General features: G+C 35.1%; 1 protein-coding gene across 4 annotated transcripts in view; it reads left to right on the forward strand.

The window, feature by feature from the left end:
* The window catches only part of IFT46 (intraflagellar transport 46), a 214,716-nt gene that overhangs the window by 64,412 nt on the left and 132,048 nt on the right, over nt 1–18,256 (forward strand). For 3 of the 4 annotated variants that reach the window (XM_090411983.1, XM_090411982.1, XM_090411981.1), the window contains exon 5: nt 11,443–11,736. The exons of the other annotated variant lie outside the window; for it this stretch is intronic. In XM_090411983.1, the coding sequence (XP_090268109.1) occupies nt 11,443–11,736 (294 nt within the window). The remainder of the gene's footprint in view (nt 1–11,442; nt 11,737–18,256) is intronic. 4 annotated transcript variants of the gene reach the window in all.

An 18,256-nucleotide genomic window follows, 5' to 3' on the forward strand; every position in this document is an offset into this window, starting at 1 on the left:
CCAGGAAAGAGCATTAAAAATCATAAGTGTGTTCATCTCAAGTTGAGCACTTTATTTTCTTATGAGTTACATACAATATGCTTGCTTTTTTGTGTAAAAAATTATTTTTATAATAAACTGCAATGAAAGGGAAAAACTAACATTGAAAACAAAATTAATTTCTCTCGAAGAAAAAAATTCAAAATCTTGGATAGGTTGAAAAATGGAGAAAAACCAGGAGTTTTTGCAGGGACTTTGAATTTAAATGAATTAACAATTCAAACAATCAAACAAAACGAACATAAAATCCAAGAAAGTGTTTACTGCTGGGTCAGTGATAAGTGCAAAGCACATTGCTCATGTATGCGATATTCTAATTGAAAAATGGAGAAATCTCTAATGATTTGGACAGAAGATTGCACCTTAAAAGAAAATTCCTATGGATGGAAATCTTATTAAACAAAAAGCTCTAAAAGTTTATAAACATTTATAGTGCAGACCAGGTGTTCAATGTGGATGAATCCGGTTTATATAGGAAAAAAATTTAAAAAGCACCTATGTTTCGAAAAATGGAAGATCAGCTCCTGGATTCAAAGTTTCCAAAGACAGAATTACTCTGTAATGCATCAGGTGATTACATGACAAAACCAATGTTTATTAACCAATCCTCAAATCCTCATGTTATGAAAGATTATATGCAATGAAGTTTAAGTACAATTTGTACAGTGGATGTGGCGTTTGCCAACCACCGCGCTTGGCCGCACGAAGGAAGACTTGGTTTCGAGTCTAGTTGGCGACTAGAGGAAATTTTTCGAAGGCTTTTTTTCGACCGGTTCCCGAGTTAGTCGATCTCTGGCACGGGCAAGCAGGTTTTTCCTCCCGGAAACTCGGGTTTTTCGTCCTGTAAACTCAAGAAAATCGACCGTAGAACCCACATTATTTCAGACATTAAATATATTGTGTTAGGGTTAGGGACCACGAGATGGCGGCACATTTGAGCCGTCTCTCTTCACTGAGTACCGCTTAATTAGTGATAGCCTTGGGCCATTTATCTCTGATTGGTACCAGTGGAGATTGAACTGCCCACTCAGTCTCCAAAAGTTAGATAGGGCTAAATGGCCTCGCCTACTCCCCGTATACGGGGAATAAAAAGGCGTTAGCTGATTTTTTTTTTTTTTTTTTTTTTTTTTTTTTTTTATACTATGTATTTGTTTCATAGTTTATATGTTCTCTTAACTAACATGAATTACCTGAATTAAATAAAAATATATTTTTGTTGGATATGTCATTATTGTTTATGTAATTTAAAAACAAAATAATAAAAATAAACAATTTCAGAACATAACTCTATTTTTTCTATGTGATCTGAGGTTTGCATAACGCAATTTATATAATGCGGCATTTCTGCAGAGCCTAACATCCACGTTATGAGGTTACCTGTATTTTTAAATTCATTTACTATTTATTATGTTTCTTATGAAATACATTAACATCTGCTGAGCGAATGGCCTAATTTAGTTAGTAAATTTTCAACTTGAGCTTTCATGTTCCAAATTTATTCATCGTCCTAGAATCATCTCATTATAACCATAATACATTCACGTGTGTGTGTGTGAGAGAGAGAGAGATTTTATTTATTTATTTTTCTTCAGAAATATTTCCTATTCTCACATTCTTAAGTTTATAATATTTTGAATATTAATTAATGAACATTACCTCTCACTTAGTATAGAGAACTAGTCCTAAATTTAAAATGTTTGAATTATTTGAATGAAAAATAGTACTGAAATATTTGTTATTTGCAGTGCTGGTCCACTCATCCAAACTAATACTAAAATGGTGGTCAGAGTTTGATTGCTTAATTTTTGGTATTTGCTTTTTTTTTTTTTTTATAATCATAGAAGTCCAAAACTAAGATGTCTGATTGGTTCTTTAGTAATGCATAATTCTGTTTCGAAATTCGTTATCATATAAAAGAACTATTGGAAATTGTTCATATTGAGATTCCAATCTAGACACAATGTTTCTAGATTTATAGATTAAAGTCTTGTTTTACTAGAGGTGTAAAACTGCAGATCAGTCTTATTTCATTTTGAGATAGTTCAAGGTTTTGTATACTTCACAGTTTTCTTAAATTTCTCATCAATCTATTGGTGTTAGATTCCTTACATTACATGATATCTGCTTTGTGCAATAACTGCACCCGGCTATTTCCTCATGTTTACTTTTCTTGAAGTGTTTCCAAACTTCAGATTAATTTATTTTTGTTGCGAAGCTAAAGTGAAAATATTAAAATTATAATATTAAAACAATAAAAATTATAAAATAATATTTATCTTAATATTTATCTTTATATTTATCTTAATAATATTTGACAACAAGTTATCAAATGTAAGCTAAATTTAAAAATGAAAAATAATAACTTCTTTATACATTACAACATGGAAGTCCATTGTGAGTAAGTATAGTATAAATGTCTGTTTTATTGCACCTGATTCATAGTCACATCAGTTGCATAATTATATTTTATTATTATATTTACAGCTATTTTGCTTGCTTCTGTTTAGGAGTGCCCCTGTTTAAATGTCATTGACTTTTTTTACTCACGGATTCTTAGGGGCATCGTAGATGTATATTTACCAATAAATATATGTAGCATAAAGGAAGAGAAACCTTTTTCTGGGTGTTGTGGCTTTTCTTCTTTCTGCAATGTCCAAACTACTGTGTGTAGGGGGGGGGGGCAATGTGAGAGAATTAAATAGAAATGGAAAAAACCCGGGTTTTTTGAATAATATATATATACATATTATATTATTAGGGATGGGCGGAGCATTTTTTTTTTATATTTATATAGGGTGGGAAAGGGTGAAGGTGTTGAAAACAGCAACTGATTTTTAGATGGTGGTGGACGGGGTGTGGTCCATTTCGACTATGCTTGGTCGTTGTCTGAACACATGGAGGAAGTGGATGCTATGTCAAGTCGGGTAAGTGCTTCTGCTTTTGAAGTGTTACTGCCTATTGGTCAGGGTTGTGACCTCAATTTTATGTTGTGAAGCTTCCAAACCTCAGAGATTATGTAGGGACATTGATAGAGTTTGCGTCACATTTTATGGATATTGTTTCCGATATTCTAAGCATTGCTTCATTGTGTTATCTGTCTAGTATGATGGCCTTGTCGGGGGTATGTTTTTGTTCAAGGGCATGAACAGCTATTTCCGTTTTTCCTGTTTTTTGTATTCGATTTTTCTTTTTCATGGTGTGTTTTTTAGTGTTTAAATGTTCTGGAATAGGGATGTTACAATCGCAGAAGTGTTCTTGTAGTTTTGCCTATAAAGACCTAATGTGGAACCGGTGTAGGTGATATCACAGTCTTTTTGGCAGTGAAATTTATAGACTACGTTGTGGTGTTCAAATATTTCTTTTTGTGTGTGAGATTTTGAGACCCTTCGGATATTACCGGCTTAAAACCCACAAAAATTCCATCATCAATCTATCGCACCACAACCTCACACCCGACAAAATCACCATCCTGAGCAAAGGACTAAACTTTGGCGTATCCCCAAAATACATACAGAGACATCATTACCGAAATTCAAGTGAAATTAGAGTATGACCCTAACAAAGAATCAATATTCCACAAAAATAAACAACATCATAAATATTAAAATAATAATAAAACCAAACATCACTCCCAACTTACAAAAAGCACTATTATCCCTAAAAAGGAACCCAAACATCATTATCAATAAAGCTGACATAGGGGATACAGTAGTCATCACAAACCAAACCAATTACCACAACAAAATAACAGCTATCTTAACCAACCAACACACCTACCAAAAAATCCAAATTGACCCCATCCCTGACCTCATTAAACAAATCAACAGTACCTGCACACCCTAAAAAATGAAAACAAATTAGACAAAACCACAATTAAAAACACCATCCCCCCCCCACCACACACACACACCACACACACCCCATGTATGTTCGTACAAATAAAAACCCACAAAGACGGGTGCCCGATGAGGCCAATAGTCTCCTACAAAAACACCACCACAGCACCTTTATCAAAATTCTTTGCGAAACTTCTCAAACCATTAATTTCAACTTCTAACTTCACGATAAAAAACACGGACGCCCTTTTCAAAAAAATAAAAAACACGGAAGCCCTTTTCAAAAAAATAAAAATCCTAACCCTATCCCAGGAAGACATCCTCACTTCATTGGATGCGGCCTCTTTATACACCAACGTGGACACCCCCAGAACTTTAGACTTCGTACACACACTACTCACAGAAGACCACACCCTACACTCTCGTACTAAACTAACGCCCAATGACATTATTAAATTAATAAAACTAATAATCTCGGCAAACTTCTTCGAGTTCAACAACAACAACATGTACATTCAAATCTTCATGGGCCAAAACATCAGCGGACAACTAGCAGAATTATTCCTAGCACACATAGAATCACTCCTACTCCCCCCCCCAGCATCACCTTTTATGGCAGATACGTGGACGACATTCTGTGCATTGGAAATCCTACACACATCACCACCTTAAAAGCGTAACTAAAGAGTTACAGCAACAGACTAAAATTCACCATAGAAACCGAACAGAACCAATCCATCATCGTCATGAAATTCCTGCCATGTACCCTCAAGGGATGTACAGGATATGATAGTACTACATGAAATATTTACATCATTACTAACTTCCTATCTATAATATTACTCAAAATTACTCTGTTACTTGTCAAGACTCCAACATTACCAGATCTTATATTTCTATCGTCTAAGGCACTTTGTACCATATCAATCCACCTATATCTTGGTCTTCCTCTGGGTTGTTTTCCTGCCAACTTGGTGGAGAACACTTGTTTTGCTAATCTTTCCTCACCCATTCTGTTTAAGTGACCATACCACCTGAGATTAGCTTTGCTGACGCATTCCTGGATGCTGACAATGTCAAGTTCTTTCCTAATATCCTTGTTTTTAATATGATATTGCCATTGATGCCATCTGTTCATGCCTCTAATCTTTCTCAGGACTCTCATATCTGCAGTCTCCAGTCTTTGCTCAAGTGTTTTACTTCTGACCCAGCTCTCAGATCCATAAGTTAAACTGGTTTGAACACTGTCTTGTATACAGCTAATTTAGTGTTCTGACTAATTTCTCTCTTATTCCATATGAATTTATTCAATTGACTTCCTATCATACCAGCTTTGTTGATTCTGTTGTCTATTTCCATATTTAATTTACCATCTTCACTAAAAATCGTGCCTAAATAGCTGAAATGTTTTACTTGTTCTTCCACAGGCTCTCTATTCACAAACACAGTTGGCATTTTCAATGATTCTGCCTATTTTCATTGTCTTTGTCTTTTTATTGCTGACCTTCATATCATATTTATTACAACAATTATTCAATTTAGTCAGAGAATCTTACAGACTTGTAGCGGATTTATTTAGAAGTATAACATCATCCGCATAAAGCAAAGAGCTGACATTAACATTTCCAATTTTGATATCATGCTTAATACCACTTTCCTTCATAATGTGATCTATATAGATAATGAATAACAGTGGAGATAATGTACATCCTTGTCTCACACCAGATTTAACATTAAACCACCTTCCTGTACTTCCTTCAATTCTAACTGCTGACTTACAACTCAAATAAAGACTAAGTATTGCTTGATATAATGCCCCATTGACACCATATTGAATAGCTTCTCTCTTGGCACCTTGTCATATGCCTTTTCCAAATCGACAAAATTTAAATACATATCTTTGTTATATTCCCATGATTTCTCCACTATTTGTCGTAAAGTGAAGATCTCATCCTGACAGCCTCTATTTGACCTGAATCCAGCTTGTTCTTCACCAAGCTTTTCTTCCACAATTCTTCTCAACTGTTTCTCAAGTATACTTGCATATATCTTACCAGGAACATTTAGTAGGGATATACCTCTGTAATTCTGACATTCAGTTTTATTTCCCTTTTTATATATGGGTACTATGAGAGCTCAACTCCAATTATCGGCAACTCGTCCCTCTGTCCAGGCATTCTAAACTATGCAGTGCAGCCACTGTAAGACTTTTATACCACCATTCTTCAGCATTTCCGGTCGAATATCATCTACTCCTGCTAACTTTCCACATTTCAAGCCTTTGATGGCTTTTTCTACTTCAAGTATGGATATGTATTCCTGACTGCATGCCTGATCAGTGTTTTTTTATCACTGTGCTGTCATCACTGATTGTTTCATTTAGGAAATTTTCGAAGTAATTACTCCATACTTCAAGTATATCTTTTTCTCCCATTTTCATGTCACCTTTATCATCTCTAACTCCTTTTACAGCACTCTTTCCTCCATTCCTAAGCTTCTTCGACAACCTCCAGAATATTTTGCCACCTTCTTGATATTTATTTTCCATGTTCTTGCCAAAATCCTCCCATGACTTTTGTTTAGCTAGTTTTACACATTGTTTAGCTTTCTTACATTTGTCTCTGTATTCTCTAAGAGCACAAGCTGACTTATTTGCCAGGAACTTTTGATATGCTTTCTTCTTTTCCTTCACTACCTCTTTAACTTCCTGTGTCCACCATGGAGTTCTAGTTTTTCTATCTTTGCAGACAACTTCACCACATGCCTCTCTAGCTGAATCAATCAGGGTTTTCTTTAAGGCTTGCCACTGAATCTCCAAGGTTTGGTTCCTGTTCTCAAACTCTTTCATTTTTCCTTCAATAATCTTTGTGTATTTTAGTCTACAGTTCACATCCAAGAGCTGCTCAACTTTTATTCGTTTTAAAACTTTCTTATATGTTATTCTTTTCAATATGAAATTCAATTTTATCCTGCTCAAGACTAAATAGTGATCACTTCCAATTTCAAATCCTCTGTACACTCTGGTGTCCTTCACCAGGGAGAAAACATCACTATCAACAATAACATAGTCAATGAGAGTTTTCTTATTCCTTGCCTCTTCTCTCCATGTGAATTTGTGCACATTTTTATGTTGGAACATGGTGTTAGTAATAACCAGTCCATGTCCTGAGCAGAAATCCAACAAGTAGTTGCCATTATTATTAGCTTTGCTCTTTTCTCCAAATTTTCTCAAAATATTTTTGTATGTCTGGCAATCACTTCCTACTCTGCTATTTAGATCCCCGTCAAGGACCAACTCTTCCTTTTTCATTGTATCAGTATGTTTCTCTAGAGCCACAAAAAATTCCTCCACTTCTACCTTAGTGGAACCTTCTGTGGGACCATAGGCACAAATAAGTCTCATTGTCCAGTTCCCCATTATCATATTTGCTCAAATCGCTCTACTTGACACTGCCTGCCATTCAAGAAGATGAGCCTCGTATTTTGTGTTGAATACTATGGCTACTCCTTCTTTTTCTTGATTTTTATTGCCTGAATATAACATTTTGTATTTATTGCTCAGAAAGATCGCACCAAGTTTTGTCTTTTTTGTTTCAGTCATCCCTATTATGTCGATCTGGAACTTACCTAATTCCTGAGCTAGCTCCATTTCTTTGCCATTCAGGCTTCTTATGTTGATAGTACCGATATTTAACTCTGATGATGTTTAGTTGGGGTGTGTTTTCAGATTTGTTCCAGTAGCTGACTTTTCGCTGTTTGCCCTGGTTCCCTGGTGAAAACAATGGGGGCCTTGTTTAACCGGGCAACGTCCCCTGCTGGCGTGAAATTTTGTCATGTTGTGCCATCATTTTGTATTTTGGTTTAACCAATAGGAATACAATTTGCTCGGCTAAATCCCAAATTGCCAGCCCATCCTTGTTTGTTCAGTATCCAGGTATATACCCAACAGGGTGCACCACAAGAAGGTGAGGATTGGACATTAGGTCATAAGCCCTGGTCGGTTCTCCGCATTCCTTTAAAGGCTATGTGGAGGTCTCCTCTCAGTTATACAGCTTTGACCCTTAACACCCCCCTGAACAAATCCATCAATTTCTTAACCTTGACATTAATCAGAACACAACAAAATAGCCACAGAAGTATACCATTAACCCTCGCATATCAGAAACTACCTCCATTTCCATTCATGCCATCCATATTCTATTAAAAAATCGGTCATCTTATCACAATTCATAAATGCTTACAAATTTTCAACCAATCAGAGTACTCTAAACACAGAAATAAAAAAAACTAACACGGATCTTCAAAAATCGCAACTATCCTACACAACTAATAAATTACGCAAACAGGACTGCTAAAAAACTGCCAAAACAACCCAAATACCAAAACAAACTTCCTAACACAAAAAATTATCAAACTGCCATACACCCAAAACATGTACAAAACCTATAAATACATCTTCAAACGTACTGACTACAAACTGGTACTCACCACAAACCAAAAATTGGCAAATCTCATAAAACCCCTTAAATCTCACACACAAAAAGAAATATTTGAACACCACAACATAGTCTATAAATTTCCCTGCCAAAAAGTCTGTGGTATCACCTACACGGGTTCCACCATCAGGTCTTTATGGGCAAGACTACAAGAACACTTCTGTGATTGTAACATCCCTATTCTAGAACATTTAAACACTAAGAAATGCAACATCAAAAAGAAAAATCGAATACAAAATACAGGAAAAACGGAAATAGCTGTTCACGCCTCTGAACAAAAACATACTCCACAGATGGACAAGGCCATCATAGTAGACAGACCAGACAATGAAGCAATGCTTAGAATATCGGAAACAATAGCCATAAAATGTGATGCGAACTCTATCAACGTCCACAAGCTCTACATAATCTCCGAGGTTTGGAAGCTTCATAACATAAAATTGAGGTCACAACCCTTTATGCTTCATATATTTATTGGTAAATATAAATCTTCAAAAATTCCCTAAGAATCCGTGAGTAAAAAAGCCAATGACATTTAAACAGGGGCACTCCTAAACAGAAACAGGCAAAATAGCCGTAAATATAACAGTTTGTTAAGAGGAGTAACATGGGAGTTTTCCAAGAAATAATATCCATATTTTATTATATTTTAAAGAAACACAAATTAGTGTATAAAATTACAAATAATGTTGTATTTATCGCAGTCTTTAGTTTAATTAATTTGTAATACAGTTTTAATCATCATGTATAACCAATATGATTCAATACTCATTTTATTGAAATTAAAAATTATAATAAATTTGACACTTTTCAGTTTCAGATTTGTAAATTTAATTTTATGAAATGTCTCTAGTATTGAGCTGTTTTTCCCAGGATAGAAACCCTGTTCCTATTTGTCTTAAAGCAAAATCTTCTGTTCTTGGCAAGATAGTTTAAACTCAGTTTCTTCTTTCCCAGGTTTCTCTCCTTTTTTACTTTCTCAAGTATGTCTTCATAACTGCACTTAAAATGCTCAGTAGGAAATATTTTTTTTTGTAATTCTTACGTTCTTTTATTTCTCTTTTTTACAGATGGGTGCTGCACCAGTTACAATACAGCATTCTGAATTATACATTTTAGCTAATACAAGAATTCTATACTTCCACATTTGAGCATTTCTCTTCAGATAATATTTACTCCAGCTGCTTTCCATATTTCAGGGTTTCTGATGCTTCTGTGTTTTAAGTATTGATATGCATATACTGTTGATAACATTCTTCTTAAACATTTTCTGCCACTGTTCTTTCACTTCTTATCGCATTAAACAGTCTTTTAAAGTAATTATTCCAGTCATCCAGAAAAATCATTCTTCACTTTTTATACTTATCTCTGATTCCTTTAGTACTCTTTCCTCCATTTCAGTACTATAAAGTTTAGAAGTACTTTTGTTTAGCTAATTTTACTCATACTTTCTTTCCTTTTATGCTGTGTTCTCTGTGAAAACTTGCTGGCAAACTTGTCAGAAACTCTTAATAAATATGATTATTTATTTTCCATAGACTTCCTCTCGACTTCATTAGTCCACCATGAAATTCTGATTTTTCTGTCCTTTCAGACTTGTTGGCTAAGTGGTTAGCATATCCTCTCTCTAACCAGCAAACTGCTAATTTCGATCCTTCCTTCCTTAGGCAGGAATGTTTGTAATTGTCATGGATTTAGATGGGAGATGAATATCATTGCTCAATGCAATGAAATTTATCTCTAAAGAAAAAGCATTATGATGATGATGATGATAACATTATAACTTCCTATCAACAATTTTTCTCCAAATCAATCTATTATCTGTCGTCTCCAACATTATCAGATCTTATATTTCTATCTTCTAAAGTGTAGTTGTGGTTCATTGTAGCGGGTGGATTGAGTGGTGGACACAACTGTAGAGTGGTTCCCTCCCTCAATGAGTCTTTGGACTCCCTGGTGGTGATAAGTAATAATAATAATATTAATTAATTTTTTTTTTTTTTTTTTGCATAGTTCCAGAATCCTTGATCAATTTGACAAAAATCATCAAATTTCTGACATGTACACTTAAGGATTGTACTGGATACTATGATAGTACTACATGAAGAACTTACATCATTACTAACTATTAACAATTTTCCTCCAAATCAATCTGTTATCTCTCAAGACTCCAGCATTATCAGATCTTATATTTCTATCTTCTAAGGCAATTTTTACTTTATCAATCCACCTATATCTTGGTCTTCTTCTGGGTCTTTCTCCTGTCAACCTGTCAGTAAATGCTTGTTTTGCTAATCTTTCCACTCCCATTCTGTTTTTTAATTGACCTTACCACCTGAGATTATTTCTGCTAACACATTCCTAGATGCTAACAATGTCAAATTGTTTCCTAACATCCTCCTTTTTAAGATGATATTGCCATTGATGCAGTCTATTCACACTCCTAATCTTTCTCAGGACGTTCATATCTGTGGTCTCTAGTCTTTGGTCAGTGTTTTATTTCTAACCCAACTCTCATATCCATAAGTTAAAAATAATAATAATAATAACAAAAATCCTTAGTCCACTCACAGTGCTAAGGTACTATAGGTTTACAACTTTTTGTAGGTGGGAATCACATAAAAAAAAAATACCTCTAAGATTTACTTCTTCTTTTTATACTCTATAATTTTTTAATAATATGCAGTTCACCTTCCTCTTGAATGTTTTGTCACAGTGTTTTAAAGTAATCATTTCACACATACAGAAAAATCTGTATAGATTTTTCTATATGTGTGAAAAGGAGCTACATCTGATTTTTAGAACTAAATGTTCTATCACAAAAATATAAAATGCTTTTAGCTGTTTATGTTGCTGTCAATTTCATTTTGCGGTATTGGCTTGTTAAAGGTTTTTTTTTTCCCCTATAATTAATATTTTGTTGAATGCTTATTTCCTTTTAGCACCACATAGCATGTCATTTTGTTTAATTATTAAAGAGCATGTATGAGCATGTTGAAATATTATATGCCTTTCCTTTCAACACCCTTACCTATCCTCACTCTTTATTTTCTGTTAACTTTGCATGCCAGCTATCATAACCTCTCAGCATTATCAATACGTCCTAAGTCTGCCAGAGTTAGGGTTACTTCACTCAGAGAAAAACGGAGACATCTGCTGGTTCAGAGAACACGAATATTATCTAAGGACTCAAATATTATGAGAGATGGGGCCATCAGTCCAGATATCACAGCTGAAACTGCATCTCTTTCGGATGAATTTTGCAGTGTAGCAGAAGGGATATTATATCCAGATTCACCGTGCTTTGTTGCAGAAGAAAGAGATAAGCTATATTCCCAGCTGCCATATGGAGGACCAAATAGGAGGTCTGTGATATGTATAAATGTATCACTTCATAATATGTGTGATGATAATAAAATAGCAGTATTAGAAAAACAATTTCTGAATTTACTAAATTAATTAATTTATTTATCCATTCACAAAAAAAAACTGTATAACTGTGTATTAATGATATTGTGAATCCCTTTTAATTGCTGCAGATATGCATGGTAAGTTTCTGAAGGCATGTTATAATAATTCTTAAGTTTTCTGAGAAGACATGCTTGCTTTTTATCTTGCAGTTTCTCATCTGTTATGGAAGTGTACTTTATTGTTAGTTTGTGTTGTTGAGTTGGATATGAGAATTTATAAAACAGTAACTTTAAGAACTATAAATTAAAGATTTTTGATTTAGTGATTTGGAATAACTTAAAAACAAGAACTTTTTGACATCCAGATGAAAGTGCTGTTTAGATCATCACTTTATCATAATTGATATCAAAATAAGAAAACTAGTATAACTTATATGAAGTTGGTAATACTGTAAGGCTGTGTTGTCCATTTTGGTGATCACATTTAAGCAAAAATTGATGGGGAGAGGGTATATGAACTATGAAACTTATCAAATTGTCGAAGAGGGTTTCCAAAAAAGTTCATTGAAATGCACACAGATATACACAGTTAACATGTATATGTGAATTAAATAAAAAGTTTTAAAAGAAGTCAAAATTTAAATATGTCAAAATCTAACATTTAAAATTTAAATGCTTCAGTGATAGCCTATTATTAGAAATCGTTGTGTTACAAAAAAAAAAAAAAATACATAAATAAAATAACAAGGGTGTTGTATATATGTAAGATTTTTATCATGTTCCAAAGATGAAAAGTCAATTCACATTAAATAGTGAAGGTAATCTAATCCTAGGTCAAATTTATTCATTCCTGTAGAAAGGCTTATACGTTGGCTGTACATGATTATTAAATAACTTAAGTCACAATGTATACTGGAATATAAATTAAAATAGACTTGGTTTCGAGTCTAGTCGGCGACTAGAGGAAATTTTTTTAATCCTTTTTTCAACCGGTTCCCAAGTTAGTCAATCCCTGGCACGGGCAAGCAGGTTTTTCCTCCCGGAAACTCGGGTTTTTCGTCCTGTAAACTCAAGAAAATCGACCGTAGAACCCACATTATTTCAGACATTAAATATATTGTGTTAGGGTTAAGGACCACGAGATGGCGGCACATTTGAGCCGTCTCTCTTCACTGTGTACCGCTTAATTACTGATAGCCTTGGGCCATCTATCTCTGATTGGTAGCAGTGGAGATTGAACTGCCCACTCAGTCTCCAAAAGTTAGATAGGGCTAAATGGCCTCGCCTACTCCCCGTATACGGGAATAAAAAGGCGTTAGCTGATTTTTTTTTTTTTTTTGATATACTTCCTATATTTCAGCAGTGTCACTTTGCCATTTTTATGGGAACATAAGACTAAGACACGTGCATGCAGGCATTAAAACTGCTTTATTATTAGATCAGGCTACCTACCTCCCTATTGAATATAATTCCACCAACTCACAAATTAGACCCCCCCCCAGTATATATGGGTTTCCAAAAATACATAAACAAAATGTGCCATTACGTCCCATAGTGGATGGCATTGATTCTCCCACGTACAAATTAGCCAAACATTTAGCCAAAGCGCTCAACCATTATACTGGCAACACACCATCACACATAAAAAAACTCAGCCCACTTCAAAATCAGTGTAGAAAACTTTACACTCCAACATACTGACATAATGGTCAGGTTTGACGTCTCCTCCCTATTCACAAATGTCCCATTCAAGGAAACCTTAGAGCTCATCCAAGCCAAATTTTCTCCCGATATCTCAGCCCTATTTCACAATGAACTCATGTTATTTCGTTTGGCAGGGAAAATTCTACAACCAGATAGAGGGGACAGCCATGGGTTCACCACTCTCCCCACCCTTGCCCAACTTAATAGCCTGAGTTCATTGTGAAATAGGGCTGAGATATCGGGAGAAAATTTGGCTTGGATGAGCTAAGGCTTTTGAAGAGAAAGCCTTAAACTCTGCCCCACAAAAACCTACCATATGGCTTCGCTATGTTGATGATATGTTTACTATTTGGCCACATGGCTCTGATACACTCCTCTTCTTAACACACTTAAACAACCAACACCCCAGAATCAAGTTCACCCTGGAAAAAGAAGAAAACAACAGCCTCCCTTTCCTAGACACACTAGTCACCTGCCAGCCTGATGGAACCTTGGTTTTCTCAGCTTATAGAAAACCTGCTCATACAGGCAGGTACATTCACCAACGACGTTTTAACTATTCCTAAAGTATGGGAAATTGTCATACAAAATTGTGTAAAAAATATATATATATATATATATTTTTACTTCCGTAACACATTACGCATGTTTAATGAGATTCTATTGTAATCATGTGCCCTTACTGTATGTTATTCCTATTATTGTTTAAACTACTGTACAGATGGTGTCTTAGGATACTTACGATGAAATATTTACAAGTAAATAATTTTCACTGTGGTTAATACGTGTTTCTTTTAATTATGATCTCACCACAGGTTTCGTTCTTTAAAAAAGAACTAAATCACATCCTTAACACTTTCTCGGCCAATGACTACAACCCCAAAAAATACTAAAACCAATAAACCACAACCCCCCCCCCTCCCCCTTCACAATAAAGATTACTCTAAATCCATCACCATTCCCTACCTCCTGGGCACCTCTGAAAAAATAACCAAAATCCTAAAAAAAAAAAAAAATGACCTGACCTCATGTTTCAGACCATATAGAAAATTGACATCTCTTATCTGCTCCACAAAAGACCAACCACTTCTCCTAGACCTACCTGGTGTATACCAGGTCCCTTGCAGCTGTAAGTTGTCCTACTTGGGCCAAACAGGCAGGACAGCGAATATTAGAATTTCGGAACACAAAGACTACATCCGGTTTCACCAGTACAGCCATCGGGGCTTGCAGACCATGCTCTGGATATATGCCACAGAATACGTTGGAAGAAAGCCACGGTAATACGCTGCAGCAAGTTTAAATTTGAAAGATTATTCTTAGAATCAGCCTCAGTCCTAAAAAAAAAAAAAAAAAAAACCTCAACAAATTTGAATGCATGAGACTGCCCCAAATTTGGGAGACGTACATCATAAGAACTTCAGCCCAATGGCCAAGAATACCTAATATAGCTCACTGGGGCACCATCAGTACTTTAGAAAAAAAAACAGTAGTTTTCTCTCTTATGTCGTATGTAGTCTTATATTCCCATTAAGGTGGCAACGTGACATTGCCAAAATATAGGAAGTATATATTAAAGTTTATTTTACTTTATATTCCAGTATGTTGTGAATTCCTTAAGTTATTTAATAATTAGATTTATTCAGTTTCATATGAGAAAATGTTAGCTGCTGTAGGAATTTTGATGGCAGTAAAAATGAGAACTAAATTAGAAGTAACAACAACAATGCACTTGCAGACCAATTCATCCACATATTTAATGGTCATATGAATGTTAAACAGTCATATAATTTGTGATCATTGAGTGCTTGAAGGCATGTATTTTGGCACTTGCAGACCCAACTAATTACTGCTAATGAAAGCAGATGGATTTCAGCCAAAAGGAATGACAGATAAGTAGGAGGGTTGCTGTTCATTTGATTTTTGCTATAGGCCAGGGGGTTCCAGGGATGATCTGGATGACATGCATTAGTAAATTAGTACAATGAATGCAGGTTGAGCGATTATTATGGGCTTGACCTCAACTATGGAAATATAGATATTAAACGATATTTTTTTCTTGACCACAGAAGCTATGTGAATTGACTATTTGGGAAATGTTGATCAAGTATCTGAGAAAAAACTATTTTAATACCAATTAAAGCTGTTGGCATCTTCAGGGTACAGGACTGATGATAGGAACTAAAGCTAACAAAACATGTTACAGACTAGACATTAACAGAATTCTAATTATAAATTACAAAACAACACTGAACGTGTGCAATACATGTGTGACACATACATGATTTCACTTGTTGTTTAGGAACGTTTTATAGTTGATACTAAAGTTCATTTCTTGTGTATTTAGAGATTTAATTAGGGTCTTCCAGATCTCTAATAGGAACCAAAGTTTATATTAAGATTTTCTACAGAACGGGCAACTATTGTAGCTTCTTTAAAAATATGAACATGGTAATCCTCTTCTATGTAAGGAGTACAGCTTTTATCCCACTCAGTGAAATGGTTGGTTGTGGAGAAATGGGAAGATAAGCCCAATATATCTTGTCTTGTTTTTGACATATCCGATGTGTTCTCTCTGTCTTATCTCAAGGCTTCTTGAAGTTTGGCCGATATAACTTAAACCGCACGAGCATGGGATATTGTAAACTCCAGCATATTTAATGAAAGGATGGAAGTCTTTTGGAGATCTTAAGAGTTGTCGAATTGTATCTTTAGATTTAAAGGTCACTCTCATTCTATGTGGTTTGAGGAGTTTAGTTTTTTCTCAGATATTTGATCAACATTTCCCAAATAGCCATTTCACATATGGAAATATAGATTGGAAAGAAGAGAGATGACATGGTGAAGAAAATGGAATTTATACACTTACTGAGATATAATTACTTTGAGGCAACATGCAGTGGAAGGGACTTGAGGTGCAAGAATATTGGACCTGATGATAGGATCAGAAGAGCTATCCATCACTAAGACGGCCACACTGCCTTCAATTGGTAAAAGTGACCATGTAGTCTTCATTTGGGAGATTGTAAAATAGATGAATGTTCTGTCAAGAAGGGATATATGTGGATCTACAAGGCAGGTGATAATGACAAGATTAGAATGAAGTACAAAGCTGTGTGATGGCATAAAATCATGCAAGGGAAGGATGTTAGTAGTGGATGGAAGATAGTTCAAGGGCATCTAGAGAAAGCTATACTAAATTGTATACCTAAGGTAATGAGGGTTAATCAGACAGGAGTTAGATGGATGAGTAAAGTTGATAAACATGAGCTGCAGAAGAAGAAAATGCTGTGAATGATATATAAGGAGAAAGGTGACCGGCAAGCTCATGAACAGTACAAGGTTCAGGCAAGAAAGATTTCTGGTAAGGATGCAAAATCAGATTACAATAAGAAACTGCATAGCTGGCCAAAGGAAATCCCAAAGAGTTCTTTTGTCACATTTCATGTAAGAGGAAAGAAGAATAATCTTAAGTTCTGATGGTGAGTAGGTGACAGAAGCAGATAAATTAGTTGAGTTACTAAGTGACCACTTTGCAGTGATATATCATCCTAGTGAGGTTTCTGCTTTAACGTATGTCATAGACACTAATGTGAGAACAGAGGTGGATGAATTTGAGGTTCTTAGGATATTGCAGAATCTCAATGTAAATAAGGGAACTGGCAATGCCTCTGATTAGGCAGTTTAATTAAAGTCTCAGCTCTGGTAGAGTTCCAAGTGAGTGGAAATAGGAGAAAATAACCCTATAAGGATAGATTGGATGAGTCTGCATACTTGGTGGAGGTGTCTGTACAATAATAATTATTATTCATCATCTAAAATGTGCAGTAGCACATTTTAGACCAATCAGTATTTCAGAAGTGGTGGTAAAAAGGACTGGAAAAATTGATTAAAAAGAGAATTTGAGAATGGTTGAGTAAGAATATGATACTCTCAGGTGCAACATGACTTTGTGAAGGAGTTGGTCATGCTTTAGTAATTTAGTAACTTTTTATAGATGTGATAGCTAAGTTCGATGATTCTGCTGGATTTTGCAAAGGCATTTGACAGAATACAACATGGAACTCTGTTACACAAATTAGAACAAATGGGGACGGATATAACACTGGTTATGTTGATAAGAGGGTGGCTGCTGGACAAATATCAAAAAGTGGTATATGAAGGAGCAGAATCCAGGTGAAAGCAGGTGACCAGTGGTGTGCTGCAATGTTGCATGCTAAGACTGCTACTGTTTAATTTTTACATAATAATATAGAAAATATTCTGAAAAGAAATATTAACTGTTTGCTGATGATGCAAAATTGGCTAGAGTAATAGTTAATTACTGTAGAGTAATTAACTATTATGATTTAAATAGGCTGTTTACAGTTGAAGTTTACAGGGCATATTGCTAAGGTAGGTCATCAAGATTACTTAGTTGTCGAACACACTAACAAGTAGAGATATGGAAGTTGTCATTCATTTTTATAGGATCTTGATATGTCCACATCTGGATTACTGTGCTCAGGCCTGGTCTCATGGAGGAGGAAGGGGGGGGGGGGGGGCAAGAAATAGAGAGGATTTGTAGGTGAGTGAGTGAGTGACCAAGATGGTCTATGGAATATGCCCTATGAGGATAGATTGGAATGTGAATTGCAGAAGTTTGCTGACAAGGAAAAAAGAGGGGTGATATGATAGAAACATTTAAGTTACTTAGCATTTAATAGGATTGATGTATAGGAAATGTTTCAGCACTTGGCTAGAGAAGTAGAACAAGAGTTCATCCTTGGAA

This window comes from Typopeltis vanoorti, chromosome 22 (genome assembly GCF_054136105.1).
Source record: "Typopeltis vanoorti isolate ZY-2024b chromosome 22, IOZ_Tvanoo_1.0, whole genome shotgun sequence".
Classification (NCBI taxonomy): Eukaryota; Metazoa; Arthropoda; class Arachnida; order Uropygi; family Thelyphonidae; genus Typopeltis; species Typopeltis vanoorti.